The sequence below is a fragment of the Hippocampus guttulatus genome, chromosome 13 (genome assembly GCF_054856545.1).
Source record: "Hippocampus guttulatus isolate MCC_2025c chromosome 13, RoL_Hgut_1.0, whole genome shotgun sequence".
In the NCBI taxonomy this organism is placed as follows: Eukaryota; Metazoa; Chordata; class Actinopteri; order Syngnathiformes; family Syngnathidae; genus Hippocampus; species Hippocampus guttulatus.
In genome coordinates, this window is record NC_141273.1 from 7186747 (window position 1) to 7208502 (window position 21756).

General features: G+C 39.8%; 2 protein-coding genes across 4 annotated transcripts; one reads left to right on the plus strand and one right to left on the minus strand.

Moving 5' to 3' along the window:
* Window positions 1-630: 630 nt before the first annotated feature.
* Window positions 631-15374, minus strand: arel1 (apoptosis resistant E3 ubiquitin protein ligase 1). Of its 3 annotated transcripts, none has more exons than XM_086127624.1 (22): window positions 15315-15374; window positions 14477-14647; window positions 13193-13361; window positions 11901-12121; window positions 10921-10992; window positions 9724-9950; window positions 9116-9353; window positions 8845-9014; window positions 8560-8740; window positions 7851-8095; window positions 7661-7738; window positions 7086-7227; window positions 6891-7012; window positions 6718-6793; window positions 6538-6647; window positions 5818-5997; window positions 5444-5569; window positions 4902-5031; window positions 4731-4789; window positions 4140-4229; window positions 3889-4064; window positions 631-3315 (listed from the first exon to the last, which is right to left on the minus strand). In XM_086127624.1, exons 2-22 carry the CDS (start codon window positions 14622-14624, stop codon window positions 3213-3215), a joined length of 3063 nt encoding a protein of 1020 aa, XP_085983750.1. In that variant the 5' UTR covers window positions 14625-14647; window positions 15315-15374; the 3' UTR covers window positions 631-3212. The 3 variants fall into 3 exon arrangements, with proteins under 3 accessions (XP_085983750.1, XP_085983749.1, XP_085983751.1); XM_086127623.1 differs by having other exon boundaries at window positions 14477-14655; window positions 15315-15365; XM_086127625.1 differs by lacking the exon at window positions 7661-7738 and having other exon boundaries at window positions 14477-14655; window positions 15315-15365.
* A 14-nt stretch (window positions 15375-15388) lies between these two features.
* fcf1 (FCF1 rRNA-processing protein) lies at window positions 15389-18539 on the plus strand. Its single transcript, XM_086127626.1, has 8 exons — window positions 15389-15485; window positions 16675-16739; window positions 16814-16885; window positions 16969-17117; window positions 17196-17268; window positions 17937-18024; window positions 18159-18253; window positions 18342-18539. Exons 1-8 carry the CDS (start codon window positions 15483-15485, stop codon window positions 18388-18390), a joined length of 594 nt encoding a protein of 197 aa, XP_085983752.1. The 5' UTR covers window positions 15389-15482; the 3' UTR covers window positions 18391-18539.
* Window positions 18540-21756: the final 3217 nt, after the last annotated feature.

Genomic DNA, 21756 nt, shown 5'->3' on the forward strand with positions numbered 1-21756 from the left:
TGCTACGTTGCTCCTGGTCCAAGTGCCAAAGGATGACTGATTTGCGGGACGCTCTTTAGCAAACATTCCTGAGGGAAAGTTGAGAGGGACCATCATGCAAATCACCAGGTGCATGCCGAGACCAAACAACACAGGACTCATGCCTCCCAAGTACTTCAAGATGCCTATCTGCTTGTCTGTCTGTTTAGACCACAATAAGGATGTATGCAGCATATCCATCTCCTGGAAATGCAATTCAATTATTGTTTGCACGCAACGTGCGGGACATTTCGGCCCACACAAAAAATAACTTTTGTCACGATGTACAGTATGTATGTTCACGGTGTGTGTGTTGTTGTTTGTGTCTCATCTGGCTGTGATGAAAAGATTGAAGGTCACCTTAAGACCCGTTTGCTCAAGAGTAGGCGAATAGGACTTCACTCCCATGTGGATCCACTGCCCCCTGCTGTCTACACAATGCACTTTTATGTTACACACACACACAAACACGACTTTAACAGGGCAAGTGCTCAAGAAAATTAGGTGGATTTTCCTTTGCAATTTATTTCACATACATTCCGAAGAATGTATGTCAGTTGTAAAAATGAAATCAATGAAAAGGCCACCAGGAATAAGCATGCATTTTAAAAGTCAATTGTTTTGTTGTTTTTATTCCCATTAACAGCAACTGCAGGAAATCTCAAACATTCATCATCAGAGGCCTGACATTAAACAATAAACAAGTAAGAAAGCTCCTCATCTTCAATGTCATAGGTGAAATATACACAGCTAATAGTTCACAGAGAAATTATTGAAACTCGAGCCAGTTTAAAAATTTCTTTTGTTCAGACAATTTTTTTTATCCAGTAGAGAGCTCTGATGAAGGCTGGAATGACAGCTGGAAACGTCCGCAAGCTAAGAGAAAAAATATGTATCTGAACAAAAGAAATCTAAAGCCTGGTATTAAAAAAAAAAAAAAAAAAGACAAGATGAACGTTTTTATGCTGGGAAACAAGAGCAGTCAGTGGTCATGAAATCACTTGCACATCTCCATTTTGTTCTTAATTCAGTTCAATGGGGCTTTAGAAGTTTAGGTAACAGAGCCCCTTTAATAAATACAGGTATGCTAGCACTGCTGTTGGGTGTGATGCTTTCTTTTAATAAACCTACATGGCAAAAACCAAAACAAACCCTTTCCTTAAAAAAATAAAATAAAATAAAAACACGGCAGCAAAAGCGTGTCCGATTTTACTTCGCGTGTCGCATTTTACTTCTTGTCACACCGCAAGCTCCAATTTTAGATCTTTTAGGTGCTCAACTTGAAACACTACATTCAATAAAACCTAGAGGGGATCGGGGAACATTCTAATGTTTGACTTTATGTCTTAACATCTGCGGTTACATTTCAACTCAACAGAATGGCCTTAAAGATAGGGCAGATTCTTCTAATAAATTAACTCAACAGCATTATACGATGGGGCGGATCAACAACAACATACGTGAGAGTTGTGTGCTGGGGGAAAGGAGGCAACTATGAATTGTCCGTGTTTGCTCAAAGCCACCGCACACCTGTGTTGGGATGCACAAGCGGCCGATAGGACGTGCTGAGGTAAACCCAGAAGAGGCTCTGACTAATAAAAACATGCTCGTGAGCCCTGTCGTAGTTGAGCGCCGCTCAGTTGTACGCTTCTCTGGATACAATCAGAGGCCAAGCATGAATAAGGCAGCCTTTAAAAATACTCAACACAATAACCCGTTACCACTCCTAAGACGGAAGGGTGGATTCAACAAAAATATTTCCTCGAAACACAACAAGCTAAAAACATACACAAACCATAGAGTGGATTCTTTTAAATATGACCCACAAAAAAAGCTCTCCATAAATTATTACATTGAAATTAATCAAAACCCTTCTTCAAAAACTCAAATGGAAAAAAAGTATGAGGACAAAACAAAAAGAAATATTAAAGAAGGAAAAAAAGAAAATTAGTCATTTAGTGCATTGAAAAAAAATGAATGACCAAGAATAGATGCATTTTATTGGGGGAATAAAGTTATGAATATGAGGAGAAAAAGTTGTATTTCGAGAATAAAGCCAGAAAAGCTGCCATGTTACAGGCCAAAAAAGCCGCAATGCTCCAAGAATAAAGTTTTTTTTTTAGACTAAAGGCATAATGTTGATTTCGATTTTTTTAAATTAAGTTATAAGGTTGGAAAATATTCCCTTTTAGAGGAATAATATTCAAGAATAAAATTATAACAGGAAGGGGGGAAAAAAATAATAAAAGTACAGTAATAAAAGTCATTTTTCAAGAATCAACTTCAAAGTTAAGAAAAATGACAATATCACAACAGTCGGAAAATAATTTCCAAATCATGAGGATAAAATGTAAATTTCCCCATTGCGGGACAAATAAAGGATATCTTAATCTTAGAATTACCGGTAGATTATGGGTTGTATGTTTAAGATTGAAGTTGAAATGTTTGCCAAAAAAAAACCCCAAAACAGACTTGATTTAAAAAAAAGTTGTGTTATTGTTAAATAAGTTAGATCCATTGCAACATATTTATTTAATCTAAAAAATTCCTACATCTGGACAAGCAATCGTGTTAATTTGGGAAAAAACACTCATCGCTGGTCACATTTATCCTTTCAAGTATCTCATAAAAATTCAACCTCATTCTTGAATTATTATGGGTTTATTTTTGAACTCCTACTTTTCGGCTCATTTTGCAAACCTTGATTTATTTTTGTTTCTACTCGGTGTGGCCCATCTTGTGTGCACACTCATATGTACAAGGAAATAAAAGTGATGGTCTATATTTACAAACACACGGCAGTCCCTGATGGTTTAAGGCCAAAGTGCTCGTGATGCAGATTCCACCCACATCACGTGTAAGCTGCTGCCTCAACTTTAGTGTTCCTCAGCTTGTACAATAATACTCAAGGCCTTTGCTCTAATGTCATTAACATTCACACATAGAAAAAAAAAATCAGCTAACCTCAGCATTGACAACAAAAGAAGCTTAAACCTCAGCCCCTTTTTTGACAGTCTGTGGGTTCCTCTTGAAAAAGAAATATGTTTTTATATACATACACCAGTTCATGGGATTCCAGCGCAGTCGTTGGCAAGGCTTCTGGTGACACCTTACCATCCCAACAAGACTTGACAAGTAGGTTGGGGGATTCTCTGTTCAGATGCAGATTTGTGGCTGGTTCCTCCTGGGTCGGGTCAGAGCATGCCAAAGCCCTCGCTGCCCTCGCTGATGGCCAGCTTTAGCATCTTGTGCAGCTCCTCGTATGAGTCGTAGGTGGGCAGGCACAGCTGGTTGAAACTGCATACGGGAGAAACATCTGTGTTGGAGCACTTGCACAATCTTAACAACATGGAGAACTGCACTGTATCATATGAAATCTGCTATTTCTAATCTTTCCCTGGCCACATGATGAGTGGGAGAGAGGGGGACATCATTACTGTACTAAGCAATGTCTTAAGAGATCACAGTTTCACTTAATTGGTCCAAAAACAATTATTTACTCAAAATCTGTCTTCATTCATCTACTGTATGTATGCCAGTGGCAGGTAGAAGGTCGTACAGATGAGGAGGGCCAAGATAGTTGAATTGTCATCAATGCATGTAAAACAATTTTGAATTGAATTCTATATGGAGCGGGAAGCCAACAGAATTGTGGTAAAAATTCTAAAAAGTAGAAGTTTGGGACAAAGCACTTGTGAGAGTACATTCCAATGAACTACGGGCGTAAACTTTACTTATCCAGGTGCGCCCATATTAGATCTCATTAGATTGTGTGGGTGCACCTAAAGTCCATAATGGGGGAACCCCCCCCCCCCCCCCACTAAATATTCAATGGTTAGAATCATTCAAGTCATTGTATTTCCCACTGACCAGGTGTGTGCGGTGGGAAGGGTGCTGTGTGTCGGCGCAGCAATGATTTGGAAAGAGGGACACAGGGTATTGAAGCCTCCAGGAGGCAGCTGGGAGGAGCCGGTGGTGAATTGCAGGAGGCGAGCCAGCTCCTCTTGGGTGAAGCTCGACACCACCGCCCAGAACCACTTCATCACCTGCGTTTGTCAAAGCGGACATTGATCATTGGGCTGCAGCAGGCGAGGCGACAACAGTGCGAGATGGCGGCTGACCTTCTCCCGAAAATGCCACGATCCACCCACGATCACAGCGTGGGCCTTGAAGTCCTGCACATTTATGTCACCGGTGCCACACATCAGCAGCTGAAAACAACGAATAAAATATAGACTTTCAAACAAGGCTTTTGAATGAGAAGCTAGTGTTCCAGCTTCCAACAACACTGCAGCTCAGTTGCTCTTTGCCTAGCTAGCTAAGTGATGGGTCTGAGAGCAATATTATTCGAATGTATCCCCACTGTGACAACAATACACTCTAAATTGTCCCTCGATGCGAGTGTGAACGCGGGTGGTTGTTCGTCGATGTGTGCCCTGCGATTGGCTGACAACCGGTTCAGGGTGTCCCCCGCCTACTGCCCGAAGACATCTGGGATAGGCTCCGGCATGCCCGCGACCCTCGTGAGGATAAAGCGGGTCAGAAAATGGATGGATGGATGCATGTGACAACAGGGCCAGCATGTGAATAGCATTATGAGATGCATATTTTCTGACATGGGCAACTTTCCCAAACGTGTGCATTCAATTCAATCAAAACTTGCTTTTCAACAATACATCCCCTTTCAATCTCAAAATAAATACAGTACACACCTCCAACTCGTTCTCATCAAATATGGCAAGCAGGTTTTCTGGAACCAATTCATTCAAACCTGCGATAGACATTGGAAAAAATTACACTCATTCGGTGCACATTCCCCCTGATCTCAGAGATGATGCATTGGAGTTGGAGGGGTGGGCTGATGGCAGGAAGCATTTCCCTACCTTTCAGAAAGTGTTCAACCTCATCTCTCACCTGACTGGCCAGCCTGTATTGGGCCAGCAGGTTGAGATAATGCATCTTGTTTTCATTGGTAACTGCAATGTGGGCTCCCCCTGAGATCAACTCCACCACCTGCGCCAGAAACAAACACTGAAAACAGCAGCCAACATTCAATCACAGTATCTCTCTCTCCCCCTCTTTATAGGATAGAACGGGAGAGAAGGTAGAAGAGTTAAATTCATCAATTCATTTTCATTCGCGCTTAAGCTCAAACTCCAAACAGCAATCTTAGAACACGCATTCACTTTACATGTCAGGCAAAACGTGCTCGCCACTGTGCTGCCTTCCCTTGCTTCTGAATTGTTATAGAATGCTAAGCTACAGTGATCCAACATCATGGGAAACATCAGCGCCAAAATTTGGAATAATGAGGTTCATGCCAAACTAACAACATGTTTTCCTCTTTGCTGGTTGCTGTCCCCTGTGAAAAGATGTCATTGATTAAAAATAATGAAAATACAATGTGTCTTGGGGAATGGGTCACCTTTTCCAGCTGGCCGGACTTGTTGTACTTCTCCTCGGCAAACACCAGATCCATTTCGCTCACGTCATTGTTCAAGATGAAACACACTTTGGTCTTGTAGAACTCCTGGTCATCCGTCTCAAAGTACTGCACGTGTGGAGGAGGACATGAAACGTTTAAATCAACATTTTGGCTCCTGATTGGTGATTGCGTCTGCTTTTGAAATGCATTGGCTCAGGATAAAGAGCAGGGTTGTTTTCTGTGGCTATATAAACAAGGTAGGGCACATCAAGTTTCTGTGCTCTGCCCGAAATATTTTTGGGGAGGGTGCAGAACAGCTGGCGACCAAGATATAAACAAGTAGAACAGGTGCAAAGGTTGCTTGTGTTTCATACCTTGTAATTCATCCTTAGACCGATGATTTGGGCCAAGAAAGAGCGCGTGAAGCGAGCTCGGACCAGCTGTTTGTAGGCCCCGCCAAGCGCAGACTCGTACAGGCACTTCCCAACCACCCGGCCAGCGAACTCGTATATTTTCAGTCGCAAGTGCAGCGGTCGGTCGGCATTCGGGTGTACCTGAATGACAAGCGTTAGCTTGGCGTGCTTTTTTTTAAGATTAAAAAAAAAGTTGTCATTGTGTCAAAAAGAATGGTAAAGTGATAGTGTCGTATAATCTTGTCTACGTTATGGTGGAGGTGAGTTTAGCCCGGGTTGTTAGTGGAAGAAGTTACAAGAACCACATCTTTTCGCTCTTTTGAGTGGCTATTCAAAAGAAATTAATCACCTGAAATTGCATTTCAACACAATTTAGTTTATTTCGAAACCCAATTCAAATTTTCATTTGAAAGAAAACATACTTTGTCAATCATTTCTTCAAAACACAAGTCAATATTCTATGTTGTGAGCCTTTTTTGTTTTTTTTTTAAATAAAGTAATGGCTGTTGCCTCTTTGGTTTCATTCAATACAAAGTGAATGAGGGAGGGGTGTTATAAAGTGGAGGTACAGAATGTGTTTTGAAAGACAGTTCTGGGAAATTTACATTAATGCTGAGCCACACATTTAAACAGCGCACAAAGGAAATCAGTGAATATATTTTATAAGTGGCTGCAACTCACCAGGCCTTGGTTGTTGTCACTGAAGCGGGTGAATAACTGGTTGGAGGTGTCAAAGAGGGTCTTGCATATCAACTCAAACCATTCCCTGCGGGGGCCTCCCCAGTCCAGAGCTGTAGAGCAACATCCAAATGTTACTCTGGTATTCCAGCAAAATGCGGCAATTATTTAGTTATGATTTACCTTCCTCATCTTGAAAGATCACCTCAAAGTTTTTACTCCAATCTGACACTGAGAAGTTCCGCGTTGCCTTTAGGGACTGAAAGAATGATAGGAAGATAGAATTTTCACAATGAGCTGGTAAAATAACCTTGTCTAAATAACCTTGTCGAATCCTGGATACAAAAACCACTCACTGAATCGAGAATGGAGTGCCGGGTGATTTTTAGGCAGGTCTTGGTACGAGGTCGCTTGGAGTGAATGTGCCTGAGTTCACGTTGAAAGAAGTTCACCTTGTCCTGAAATGTTTCTGAGCCACCTGCGGACACATTAACAATTTGAAAACAGCGCGCTAACGAGAGCAATGTGTGTCCTGGACTGGAAAAACAAACCTATGTTTTTGTGGAGAAAGCGAATGAATGTAGCGGCCATGATGTTCCTTTCTTTGCAACTGAGCTCCACGGGTGGCTGTATTCCATCATCGACCACGAGCGTTAGGAATTTGTGAACAGGGTCGGGACCGTGGTAGCTAAACTGAAGGAAGGGAAATTGGACCAGTGACCACGTGTCAATGTCAAGGCCTGGGGGCCAAATCCTACTTTCTGAAGCAAATATAGTGTGTGTACTGTTTACTGTTATGAGTTTCTTTTCAATTGGCCAGAAAATCTATGCCAAAAGTTTCATCATCTTTTTAACATAAATTGAACAATAATTGTATACTTTGCATGTCAAAATTTTGCATGTCTTGATTTCAAATTCAATTTGTTTTTAACTGCATTGTATAATAATCAGTCCCAATTGTGTATCCTCCACAGTCATAATGGCCGTTCTGAGGAAAACCACAAAACTCCAATGATGCCAGCGATGAACATGAGATTGACACTCTCCGAATAGAAAGTAATTAGTGTACATCTAAGGTAGGGTGAAGTTTAAGGTTGAAAAAAACCCAACTAGATTTTCTTTTTACCTTTGTTCCAGGACAAACTCGAAAGGTAAAAAGGCGCCACGGAATAATTTTCAGGTAAAACTCCTTCACAGATAGTTGCTGTTTAAAAAAAAATAAATAAAAAAAATAATAAAAAAAGGATATCCGCATAAACATCATGTATTGTTCTAAATGATTTCAATCAAGTTGTCGGCTCGGTCAATGCACTTACCTTTGGCGATATGTAACAATAGACCTTTTTTGGTTTCTTGACTTTCTCGGATTGGCCCTCCACAGGAGAGTCGTGCTCGTCCTCTTCCTCACCCATGGACGGCCTCCTTTGCGGTGCCAGCAAAGACGAGGCAGGTAGTTGCCACGGGGAGCTGCTGTAGTTCCCGTTGCTGTAGAGGTACGCCTCAAAGTAGATGCTGTTGCCCGGCGTAGACACATTCTTCTCCACGTAGGCCTTCTCATTCTCTACGAGACGAGGAAAAATTGCAGCACGCTTGATCAACCGTGCAGGAAATGGCTAATCAATTATTTATTTCGAAATTATTTCTTTTAAAAAATATATACCGGTAGCTAAAATCTATTTTTAAATGCCAAAAGATACTCAGGAAAGTTAGGTCTATTTGGCTATATTAATGTGGCAAACTTAAAGATGTGCACAATAAGGTGTCGCGTTCACTAATGTACTCAATACAAAAATACAAATTCTTGAGGCATTCAATAAATGGCTGTGGCTCTCCTTTCCCAAATACAAGGGCATTACAGGAAGCAAGTACATGTATTCCAAAAAAACAACAATCGCTAGTGTGACCCGCAAATTTTCACAACAGATAAGATACATTCCAGAATTTATTTTTGCGAGAGCGTAGTGGGGCCACGCTAGGAGAATAGCTTTATAGCTGGAGAACACAATGAAGTCAAGCTTTACTCACCATTGAGAACAATAATGTCAAATTCCCCATTGCCGAGTGGCTGATCCAGGTAGGCGATGCGGGCCCTGAAGCAGCCGGTCCTCCACAGGGTCAGTTTCATCAGAACCTGACACTGCTGTTTGTTGAGGGAGACTGTCTTACTGTAGTAGCCCTCCGTGCTGTCCTCATCCACTGTGCCCAGCTGCACAAAATAATGCAGGCATAAAAGAGCGATTTAGAACCAAAATATAACAGAGCAGTGTTGGGAGCTTTCTAAACGCTTATAAATAGAAGACACTCCCTTACAGAGTGCACGAGGATGCTGTAGTTGGCCTCATCTGTGAGTGATGTGGAGTTACTGGTAGGGTTTCCATATTCATCTCGAGGCTCAATCTGCAGAGTGTGCTGCTGGCTGTGTGTTAACACCAGCGTCGAGAAATGGTAGGCTATCTTAGTCTTGGATGGAACGACTGTACCTGAAGTGGGGCAAAAAAAAAAAAAAAAAAAAGGGACGGTCATAGGAGAAAATGCAAGAAGTTGAAATAGATTCAATAGAAAAGAATCCATTAAAACCAACCTGGCTGGAAGATTTTATAGTAAGGGCTGTAGGCCACGTTGAGGCCACCAAGCTTGACAGCGACCTCGTAGCGGCCAGCCTTGCGCACGGTAAAAGTTACTTTGACCACGTTTGACTCCGGTTCTTGTAAGACTTCCTGTGTAACGGGGATATCCAGAGCCAATTCAATGTGGGTGATGTTGACCCTCAACCCCACTGGCCGATGGGCTGGGAAAGGCTGGCCGTTCTTATAGAACAGCTGAGAAGAAGAAAGGAAATAGCATATCAGGACATCACTTGAACATCCCACTGAGTGAGAAGTCTAACTGGGAGGTATGGCCATACAAAAATAAGTTTTCATATGTTTAGCGATTGCTTTCCCATTGTTGATATAAAAGGCAAATGACAATGACGCTCAAAAGGGCAGGGGTTTTTTCTCCCTTTATTTCATTGTGTATTCCACTTGCGCTGTCGGTTTCTTAGCAAGAATAAAAGTCAGCAACTGATTTTTCGGGACCCCCCCCCCCCCAAAAAATAACTAGAAGGGTCAGAAAAGACATCCATCTAAATACTAGTCACCTAACCCTACTGACAAAATCTCACATTTATAACCAAGGACAGATCATTACTTGCACTCTGAAGCTCATCGTCTGCCCCACTTCTTGTGGCTCCTTCCAATCCCAGGACACCTTGCAGGAGCGTGGATCCAAGTAGTTGCCCCGCACATAATCGTAGATGCTGCGGTCGCCGCGGCGGCCTGGATCCTCATTCTGCAGGAAGCTGACAACCCTGGCTGCAAGCTCACACAGGAACTTGATGGTGAAGACAAATGCAATGATGGAAACAGTAATTCCACCTGCCAGATGAGGTGAGACACAGAGGAGGAAATTACTACTAGAACATGCTTTTAGGAAGATATAGTACAAAAATATATATATATGTTTTTAATACTTGACCAGGATTAAAAAGAAAAAAACACATTACTTGAGTAAAGCAAATAGAGAATGTTGTTTAGATGTTTGGATTCTTGCCATCTCAGCTCCTTTGTCTAGGTCAGAGATGTGTCTGTATTATACAGTTAGTTATAGCAGCACATAATAAATACCCAGGCAAAATAGATGACAGAGATGACAATGGTCCAAAGCAGCAAAAAAGAAGAAGTACAAAGTTGTTGACCAGTGTAATTGATTTTGCAGCAAAAGTTAATCGAAGGAAACAAAATCAAGGTTGTGTTTTCATGAAATTCAATTTCTTGGACTACCCCGCGCCTCCAAGAGACATGTCAGTGCAGTTCATGATAAAAGTAAAGTCATTCAGTCCTACCGAGTATCGAGCAAACCAAAAAGCCATTTCCTGTCATTACAAAACATGCAGCTTTAAAATGAGTCCTTTAATCAGCCTGGCAGTGAGGTTACGAAGTTCAACTTAATTGGAGAATACAGAAAAGCAAAACTGTGTTACTGGTGTCCTTTCAAGAATTAATTGTAACTCTGTGTACTCTAAAAAAAAAAAACGAGAAAGAAAGCCACAAAAAAAATTCTAACAATTAGCTTAGTGGACAAAAACTTAGAACATGAGATTGCTATCTTACAAGAGAAAAGTGGATTGTATTTTCACCGAAGTCAAGTCTGACAATCATTTCTACTGCAGACTATTTCTTTCATAGTTTTCTCTCGCCAAGATTTAGGAAATATTCTGAAACAATCAAAATTCTCAAAGTGGAAATGCTGCAGTCTTCAGCCTATGTCCACAAGACAACACCAAGTACTCCGTTTGCTCAAGCAGAAGTTGTGACGACAGAACTCAAGTGTTCAATCTGAACTCACCAATCACGTAAAACATGAGGTCCCTTATCAAGAAGCACAGCGCCACAGTACAGCCGAATAGGAGTGCCCCCGCTGCAAAAGATATGAAGTCATCGTTACAAGAGTTTTGGGGGTTCAGTGTAGAGTGCTCAACACGCATGAGCACCCAACCAATTTGTTGCCAATAAAAAAACACAAGTGAGACAATTTGGCATTCATGCATAAAGGCTCACACTGTGGTGTGCTGGAGTCCTCAAGCTTTTACAGACTGACAGATGTCAATTACTTTATTTCTCAAGTGCTGCAGCTGCTTTTTGAGATCTTTTGGCCAACTTCATTTTTGTCAGACGGGTTCTATGTGGTTGATTTCTTGACTGAACAGGTGTGGAGGAAATCAGGTATTAAATGGGTCACGAGATTATTATTCAGATTGAAATGTCCAAAAAAGAAAATTACCATAGCGTTTGGGTGTGCACACGGTAGTTACATTTAACTAGCAGTAGGATTATCAGGGGGTTCTTGGGGAGAGAAGTCTGTCCCAGCGCCTCAAAATTTTGATAACTCCTCCTCTGCATTATGGAAGTCAGAACTATTAACCAATGGGTGAGTAAGTTTTACTTTTGTTTTCGCTGAAACCGAAACTATTTAAAGTCTCATTGTAATTGTACATCAATTTGGAATGTTAAAATGTGACACGGGATATTAACTCATTCAGTACCAGCTAATTCTAGACCCTTTTTCTTTTACCTTAAATCTTGGAAAAATTGAAAAAAAAAAAGTATCTGGGGTTGAACGTGTGGAATGTGAAAAGACATATGTCTTTGGGAGTGAATGATATAAAGCTTTATGATGGTGACAGTACAGCATGGAATAAATCCATCTTTGCTACTTAAAAAAATGTTTAAAAATAAAATGATTCTGTTTAATTTTGGCGATTCCAATGTCGTATGCAACCATGGTGAGCAGCCGAAGCTCGTGAGTAGATTAGTTCATCATCTCACCGATTGACCACTTCTCATTCAGACGCCTTTCAGCAAGACTGTGCACAAGCTGGATCTCGTAGTCCTGGTCCCGACTCCTCCGTGAGGTCTGGAGGATCTTGATGCCTGTCGACAACTTGATGTAGTCTTCGTAATAGTACCCCCAGGCGGCTAGGGAGAGGTGCAGCTGACTGTCGAACTGTGACAGGTCATCCAGATTCATATAACCCAAAGTCTTCAGCCTGCAGTGGATCAGAAATATAAGATACAATTATCACTTTTATACACAAATATTATTGATGCCCCAATTCAGCAGGACCACTAAAAATATTTCTTCACTCAACCTGCATATGATCTCCTTTTTTATTACATCCACTGTGGTGTTGTTGCGGTAACTGGAAGGTGGCATTGTGTTGACATTATAAACATTTTATTTCATACAATCAAAAACATTCAACCTTTTAACTTAAAAATTTGACTTTTCTGAACAATACCACTTTATCTACTTAATATTACAACGATAAAGATGTACTTTTTTTCTGTGTGGCCCTAATAGTCCTTGATTGTGCTTTGGGAATGAAATTAACAAACGCTCTAACAAATAAACAAACAGGCGTGTTTTTATTTTCATGTAAATAGTGGTTTGATTACTTAATTGATTTTGATTACTTAATTCTGTGTTTCGCAACCTTTATGAAAAACTTTTCCTTGGTTAGAAGGGAAGTTTTGAATCCAACCAGAATTCGTTGTCTGCCGTCAACTCGATTAGGAAACGAAGATTTTGGGTGGGAGTCCAAGCTCGACTGTTCTCGGTCTGCATTTTTGTAAAATCAATTTCCGCAACCTAAGGTCCAGTGCGACGTTTTTTTTCTTCGTGATGCATTGTTTGAACGATGCGACATATTATAAAAAATATGGTACTTGTTAAAACATGTTCAACTTCTTTTTACTTATTGAATGAATAACTGAACAAACAAATAAATAGCAATCAATAATAATTATGATCTGAGAGTAATTAAGCTTTTTCATTTTTTTCATGGATGAAATCTAAGGTTGGTTAAATATATAAGGTCAATAAAAATGTGGAATAATGTATTAGCCATTCATGAACTAAAATGCAATTTCTGAAATTATAGATATAAATTAAGTACAAAAGTATAAAGAACATGGCTGCATTGACTTTTAATTTACAGTTTCATCACTGTAACAAATGAATATTTATTTCCTATTAGTTTAATTTACTTCCCTCAGTAGATATCTACAATACATCTTGAAACGACCAGCTGTATCCAGTAGAATTCCGATGAACTTACGTTTTGTAAAAGTGTCCAAGGTTCTGAGAACAAAGCCACTCTTGGAAGGCAAAGTCTCGGAGCAGCCGAATATGAGCCTCAGCGATTTCCCTCCAGCTCTGTTGTTCCTTCACCACCTCTTCCAAGCGACTCAGTACACTCAGACTCAGCTCCTCCAGTGTCTGCACATCTAAAAGAGCACCATATGAAAATCCTCAGGGAAGAAGCCAGGAAATGCACAATTTCACATATTAAATCAAGTCTTCCCTTGAGGGACACGAAGAAAAGGCGATTTTATTCTTCTAAAATGTTAAGTTATGTCATCGTTCAAAGTCGAGTATCTGTACAGAATAAACAAACGCATGATAAGCAGAAATTTGTGCTAAGCCCCGGAAGGAGGTTGTTTGTGGGGACCTTTTTTTTCTTCAAGGGGTCAAACCACTTTCTGTATTCATAGTAATAATCTTTTTTTTCCCCATTTCGAATCCTCAAGCGGGTAGAGCCTATCACAGTTGGCTTACATGGTAACGTTTAATGGGCTCTCACTATTGTAGCACGTTTCTACCTTTGGTACTCAAAGCACTCTACACCGTTTCCTCATTTTCCACATGATGCAGCATCATGAGCAACTGGTTCAGTGTTTTGCTCAAGGACACTTGGACAAGGTCGCAATGGCCAGGAATTGAACCTCTGGTTAGGAGATGACCACTCTACCACTGAGCCATTCCGCCCGTTGATTGCCCACGGCTACCGTAACCCTTCATACATCATCAGTTTTTGTAAACATTTTGCTTTTTCCAAGTTAGAATTTATCTGTGATTTTCTTGGGGTACTACCATTTTTGTCCAGACCTGGTCCATGAGGGGGTTTTTTTGGTTTGTTTGTTTGCTTGTTTTACTCGTTCTATTGAACCACAATTTAAAATCAATGTCTGATTATCATTGATTACATTTCATCACTTTTGTCAGATTCAAATTGTGACGACTGTGGGGATTTATTTCATTAACAGAGGGTTAACAACAATTTTGTCCACGTGTGTATCTGTTTAAAATTGGGGAATGTTTTGGGGAAAACCTGTGGATAAAAAACAAAATTTGAAAATGTTATTCATTACTCGCAATCCTGACAAGAAAAAAAGCATGTTTGAAAGTTCAACTGCCAATTCCTGTTCAAAATTATGTCTGCTTTAAAGAACTCCATGAGACCAGGTGATTGTTGTTCTCATTTTTATGAAGAGCATGCAACAAATACGTCAAGCATGGTATATTACATATCATATTAATAGGACAATTGCCACTCACTGACCTTCAAATAAATGCTTGTATTGAGAAAGACTGTGTCCTCGTAGCCATTCCTCAATCTGACCGTCTTTGCCTTTCTTCCAGCGTACTTCCCAGAAGAAGATCCACAGTGCGGAGCAGATGAGAAAGGTCAGGAAGAAACGGCGGTCCATCAGACCATAGTGCCCCTGACTATCTAATTTCCTAACAAAAACAAGATCATGACTGACCCACAAAGCACGTTGAGTATGGAGTATAGCCCAGAAGTGATTTTTCGTAAACGCTTCTCTCTCAACATATTAAAAACATTTCCAAGAAACTCGCATTGTGATTGGTTAAACTACACCGATATTAATATTAATGACACACCCTCAGTGACTAACCAGTCTAATGAGAGAATAACATCAGCGCCGCAATGAAAACTGCATTAAATGCAGGACAGGTTCCTTAGAACGATCAACACTCTTGTTTGCCATAAGTTCCGTGACTATATGGAGGAAATGAGCTGATTAACCTCCACAAATTGCAACAGAATGAGCACAGGTGCTTGTGATGTCACAAATCGCTTACATGACGTGATAATAGGTCATTCTTAGACAATATTTGACAAGGGAATCGTTTAGTTTAAACACTCGACTTTTGTGACTTTCCAAAATAGATGCAAATAAGGCACATATTATAATTACGATTGGCTGAACCGTGGAAACCGGGTAGCTTTAATGCTAACAACAGTGTTGAATTGACAAATAAGTCAACAGAAGACACAGGGACTTACAAAGAAGCGCATCGTATGCATAAACGAAAACATCTACAGTCTTCTAACTCGGTGTATCGACAATTTCAAAAATAGTAACAGATTTTACCTCGGATATTTCTCGCATCACCACAACGCAGTCTGTGTACCTAACAACCGGAACATACGCACGAGCGTGTCGATGCTTGATGACGTCACCAGTCCTATTGCAGCGCACGAGGACCGTGTAGCGTACCGTAATCTGATCGTAAAGGGGCTTAAATAATAATTTTCAAGAATGGTATGTACACGATATATACGTGTGTAGGACATGCATAATGTTGCTAGAATTTTGTCTTGTTTTCCTTACGTTCGTTTATGTTAATTGGACGTCAAAGCTTTGGCAGACAAGTCTTGGAGCTAACGCTGCTAGCCTAGCCTGCCCGTAGTGTAAGTGTATGCTCTCTTTAATGAAAAGGAACACGTAACAATGATCTTATAGTCGTACATTCACGAGAATAATGTGGAAATACTACGACAATACAGTCATGGACGTACGAATAAAGTCGTACCATGCGGGAATAAAAATTGGTAATAATACGAGCATACGTTTACCAGCCAAGTTACACACGTTATTAAACCGAGGCTGACATTTTTGTGATGTACACGAAAAATAATTATATATTGCCAATCTAACGCCATCATTAATGGTAACCGTTTAACGGGAATGATTTTGCACTCGCGGAACTCATTCCTTGCCCTTTGTTTGGCCCTTTTTAGTATATTACCTTGGCGTGTGTGTATATTTGTATGGTCTTGTTTTTTTTTTGTCTATTGTATTTCTTTGTCTGAACTTTTGAGTCCATTACAAAGCAATTTATTCATTTGTTAATCCAATCAGAAGTAGAATCTGTAATAAATATATAATTCGAGGCAAATCCCCAGAACTCGCAGCTGGTCTCAAACTTGTGTTGACATTCAGTTGTTAAAATTCAAACTTTATTCTTGGAACATAGCACATTTTTGCTTTCAAAAGTAGGACTTTTTCATGCTTCCATAAAATGTGATTTTCACACGATGCTTCCATATAAAAATCTAATACATGTTGTTTTTCCCTTTTCATATTATGCTTGATTTCTTATAGCATTGCATCCTTTTTATTTTAAGAAAAAGTAGTCAAACATTTTTTTGTACTTTCTTCCTAATACTCGTTATATTTTCGAAGTAAAGGACATTTTTTTTAGTTTAGGCTAAAGTCCCCTTTTTTTATCACAATTAAATTACATGAGTTCAGTGTGTTTGATATTCTGTTTTTATTAGGGCTGCTGGATTTTCAAAAGTATTCTAATTGCAGCTTTTTAACTTCATGTGATTTAATGTCTATTTCAACATTACAGCTGAAATAAAAATGTATTGTGTACTGCCGTCTCCTACTAGTGAGCACTTCAATTTATATCCGTTGTGATTTTTTTTTTTGTTTGCTCGTGTAGCCGAAGCAGAAAACCAAAAAATTTGCTGTCATGAAACGGATGATCAATTTGAAAGATCAACGAATGTGAGTTGGATTTCGTTTTCCGTCGCCCTTACTGTTATTAGTTTGAATTTTAAAGACACCTTTTTGGCTTGCAGAAAAGAGAAAGATCGCTCCAAAGCCAAAGAAAAAAAGAAAAAGGATCCTTCAAAGCTGAAGGAGAGAGAAGTGTAGGTGTCCAGTTTAATTTGGACTATGAATTGACCAGTATTTGGTGGCTGTTTGATTTGTTTGCTCTTATCTGTTTGTGCAGGCCCAAGTACGCATCTTGTCTGTTCTTTCAGTACAACACTCAGCTTGGTCCACCGTACCACATTCTGGTCGACACCAATTTCATCAACTTCTCCATCAAGGCCAAACTGGACATTGTTCAGTCTATGATGGACTGCCTATATGCCAAATGTAAGCGTTATTGTCACATTTTGGTAGTTCTATTATGGAGATTTATTCACAACAGTTGTTATTTTTGCTCCAATCCAGGTATCCCTTACATAACCGACTGTGTAATGGCTGAAATTGAAAAACTTGGAATGAAATACAGAGTTGCGCTCAGGTACAAGCACCTTCCTCTTACACAAGCAAGTCGTACACACATGGCTGAATTTCAACATCTTCACCCTTTCTTTAATGTGAGAGACCCCACACATGTTTACCTTTACATTGTGTCCTCCCTGCTCTTATTGTACTTTATATGGTGTATTTATGATGCTCAACACTGCACCACACACGACGATATCTATACTGACGATCGTGAGTCTCCTCCTGTTAACCTGATGTCTGTTGTAGTACAAAGACTGACCTGTGAGAGGCAGCATGTTGCCACAGGGTATCAAAACCACTGAAAATATACAAAGAAGAAATGGAAGAAACAATGTTGTTAGCTTATCTAGTCACCGCCTCTTCTTGTCAGTGACTTGGTAGACATGTACAACCATTCAACATAACCAATTGCTCCTCGATTGGTGTACAGCAACAGTGTTAGCTTCGCATTTGGCTTTCGTTTCATTTCATGTCACAACTCTGTGTTCAACGCACTTGAAGATTTGCTTTGGTTCATGGTGAACAGGGTTCACTTTTACAATTTTCATCCTCACCATTTTCCAAGCACATTAGGGAGCATAAATGCGCCACACATCGTATAATCTAGCTTTTGTTGACTTTGACCAGAAGGGTGCATAACTTCGACTTAATTAATTGATATTTTTCTCCTTCTGGTTGCAGGATAGCAAAGGATCCAAGATTTGAGCGTTTACCTTGCGCACACACAGGAACATATGCTGATGACTGTCTGGTCCAAAGGGTAACACAGGTAATAATATCCATGTACTGTATCTTTATAAGCACCTGCCTGTAGTTGTTTGGAATAAGAGCTCTTATGCTATCAGAACAACATATATTATAGGTAGTTACTGGTGTGAAAACAGTTTCATAATATTTCTGCAGCACAAGTGTTACATCCTGGCTACTGTGGATAGAGATTTAAAGCGACGGGTAAGAAAGATCCCTGGAGTGCCCATTATGTACATCTCAAACCACAGGTAAAATACGTCGACGGCTGCGCCTCATACGACTCCCAAATACAATTACGCTAACTTTTTTTAATTTTTTTTTTTTTTTTAAACACAGGTACAACATTGAAAGGATGCCAGATGATTACGGCGCTCCAAGGTTTTAGTTATTTATACAAAATTGCTATCCTTGTAAATATACATTTTCTTTTGTGAACATTAAAATTCTTCAGTGGTTTGAACATCCATTATGTTTCTATCAAAAAATTGGACAACAGTTGATTGTGGTGTTTCATTAAAACCCTTTTGTGCAGAATTATATTTATTTATTTATTTATTCGCGGCACAGGCCTAAACGTACCATTGCGTACGTTGCTTTGAAGTGTAATATCAAAGTCATTTCTTGAATTTTTTTATTTGCGACCACTCAAAATGTTCAGATTCAGAAAACTATTTTTCCCCATGGGGCAATTAGAGTTTCAGTGGCATCAGACCTATCCATATATATAGTTTTTATTTATTTTAGATGCCCTCTATGGACAATAAAAGCAATATTGTGCTATGGGTAAAAATAACTATCATCTGCATATTGAAGGGACTTTCATTCATAGTATACACTTTAATATTGCTGCATCGCAGTTTTTCATATAGTCACAAAATATTGCTGTTGTTCCAGTGCTGTTTTCATGGTTGTAGATGATTCGGGTGGAGGATTGGAATGTGTGACTGCAAATAATGATGTTTTTCTGAGTGTAAACGAGAGATTGTTTGCATTTGAGGAAGAGGGGGTGCCAAGGTGCCACAAGCAAAGAGGAGACGCCGGTTGGACCCTTTGGACACATACAATATTTGGTTTCTGTGGGGGGAAACTTCTTCTGATATGACAGGTGAGGAGTTGCGTACACAATAGAAAGAGAAATGGACAGGCCGGACAGCCTTGGCGCACACCTCGATGTAGAGAGAATCTTGGAGAGGTGCCATTTTGCAGTTTGATGGAGCTATTGCCATTGGCATACATAGTCTTAACAATTTTACAAAAGAAATCAAAAATGAACTCATGTTCGACCGTGTCAAATGCCTTATAGAAGTCCAGAAATAGGAGGTAACTATTGTCAGAGCAGAGGAATGAGTAATCAATCAGATCTAGGACGAGCCTGATATTATTAGAAATGTGTCTTTTACTCATAAAACCGAATTGAACCTCATCAATAATTGGGTCGAGCACACCTTTGATTCTCCTCGTTATAATGGAAGCAAACACTTTATAGTCGTTATTTAATAGAGAAATGGGTCTCCAGTTTTCAATGAAGGTATGATCTCGTTTCGGTTTTGGTATCAAAGTAATCAATCCCTGTGTTAAAGAAGGGGGAAGACAACCTTTCTCGATGCTTTCTACAAAAATTTCAAGGAGAAATGGAGCCAAGTCTTTTACGAAGGTTTTATAAAACTCTGCTGTGAGGCCATCAACTCCGGGTGATTTGTTCGCTTTGAGGTGTTCGATAGCAAAAACTACTTCTTCTAAATTAATATTCCTATCACAGAAGTCTTTGTCGCTTTGAGTTATCTGTGTGACAATGCTGATAGAATTTAGAAAAGAGGTTGCCGAGTGTTCACAGTATTTGGACTGATAAAGGTTACTATAAAATTTAAAACAGAAATTGGCTATGTTTTTTGGGTCGTCAGTTATGATGCCATTAACATTAAGTTGCTGTATCAAGTTGATTTTTCGATGAATTTTGTTCACCTTCTTCGATCCATCTTTTCCTTGATCTTACAAACGCTCTCTAAGCTTTGTTAATAATAATAATAATAATAGATTTTATTTATAAGCGCCTTTCAAGACACCCAAGGACACTTTACAATAACAAAAAACACAAAATAATACGGGTTGAGCAGCGGCAGCCAAAACGCGCCAGCGTTCACTCAACCCAAAAGTCAGAAACAAGGGAGGGACAGGGGGAGAAAAACAAAAAACACAAAATAATACGGGTTGAGCAGCGGCAGCCAAAACGCGCCAGCGTTCACTCAACCCAAAAGTCAGAAACAAGGGAGGGACAGGGGGAGAAAAAAAACCCAGTGAGTAATAAACACACTCCACTATGGACGAACATTCCGTCTCTTGTGCCATCGGGCACAAGCTGACCCACACTTTGCTCCATATCTGCCCAGCCTCGGATGCCCCCCGCTGGGTTTGCCAATGTGTGGCGGCTGGTTCAACGGCTGCAGGGCAGATCATAGTGGCTTGCAGTGGCCTCAGCAGTCTCACTCATTGAGAGACTTACTACCCTATTAAAAAGAAATGTATGCTAAGATATACTTCATTTAGTTTAGCCTGTTCTGAGCTTAGTAGTAGTTTGTCTTCATCTGACATGTTATCAGGGTTTTTTTAGGGATAAGTTGATTATTTTAGAGACTATCGTGTCTTCTTCTAATCGACGACGCGCTTTAGCTAAATTGCTGCCATATTTCCTAAGGTATTGACAAGTCTCAAATTTAAATAGTTCCCAGTTGTTACGAAAAGAATTGTCAACTTTTGCTTTGTTCCAAAACTTTTTAAGAAGGCATTCAATATCAGATTGAACCTTTTTATGTTGTAATAGAGAGTTGTTCAGCTTCCAGTAGACACTTTTACATATTTTAGGAGAGTTTGAGTGTAAAGGGATGGAGATGAGGACCGCATTATGGTCAGTTAAAGGTGTTGTAATGATATCAACCGAAACTGGATTGATGTTAAGATTTTGAGATATGAGCCAGAAGTCGATACGTGACCGCCTGGTGGCATCTCTATTACTCCAAGTGAACTCTTTTTTGTTTGGATTATTGCTCCTCCATATATCAATCAAATTAAATGTCTGCATAAATATCTTCAGGGTCTTATTTAGAGAAGATTGATTACAAGGAGGCCAACAGTCCATGTTATGGTGCAATATCGTATTGAAGTCACCGCCTATAACTATACCGGAATTTGGGAATTTAGCGAGTGAATGTTGAATATGTTTTTCTAATTCTTCAAAAAGGTTATTATTTTCGTAATTTGAGTTGTACCCATATGTGTTAACCATTATTATATTGACGTTTCCCGTGTTGATTACTTGTAAAAGGAAATGGCCTGCTTTATCGCATACAGAATGTAAAATACTCCCAGAAAACTGGTGTTTCAGCGTAGCGACCCCTGCTGAGTGTTCAGATCCATGTGCCAACCATAAATCGTTACCCCATTGAGCTTTCCATAACCGTAAATCGTTAGTGATCGAGTGGGATTCCTGAAGAAAACAAAAATCATTTCTGTGTTGCTTAGCAAACAAAAAAAATTGCTTTACGCTTCACAATGTTTCTTAACCCCCTGGCATTGAGGGTAATAATAGATAGACATATTAATAACGACAAACACACACTTAGAAATATAACTGGGTGATCGTGTGCTAAAACACTAACCCTATACAATTTGGGGCTGTACCGTTTGAATCTATCTATTTTAAGCAAATTAGTGGAAAATAACGTTAAGACGGAACAAAAGGTATACATTTTCTGTC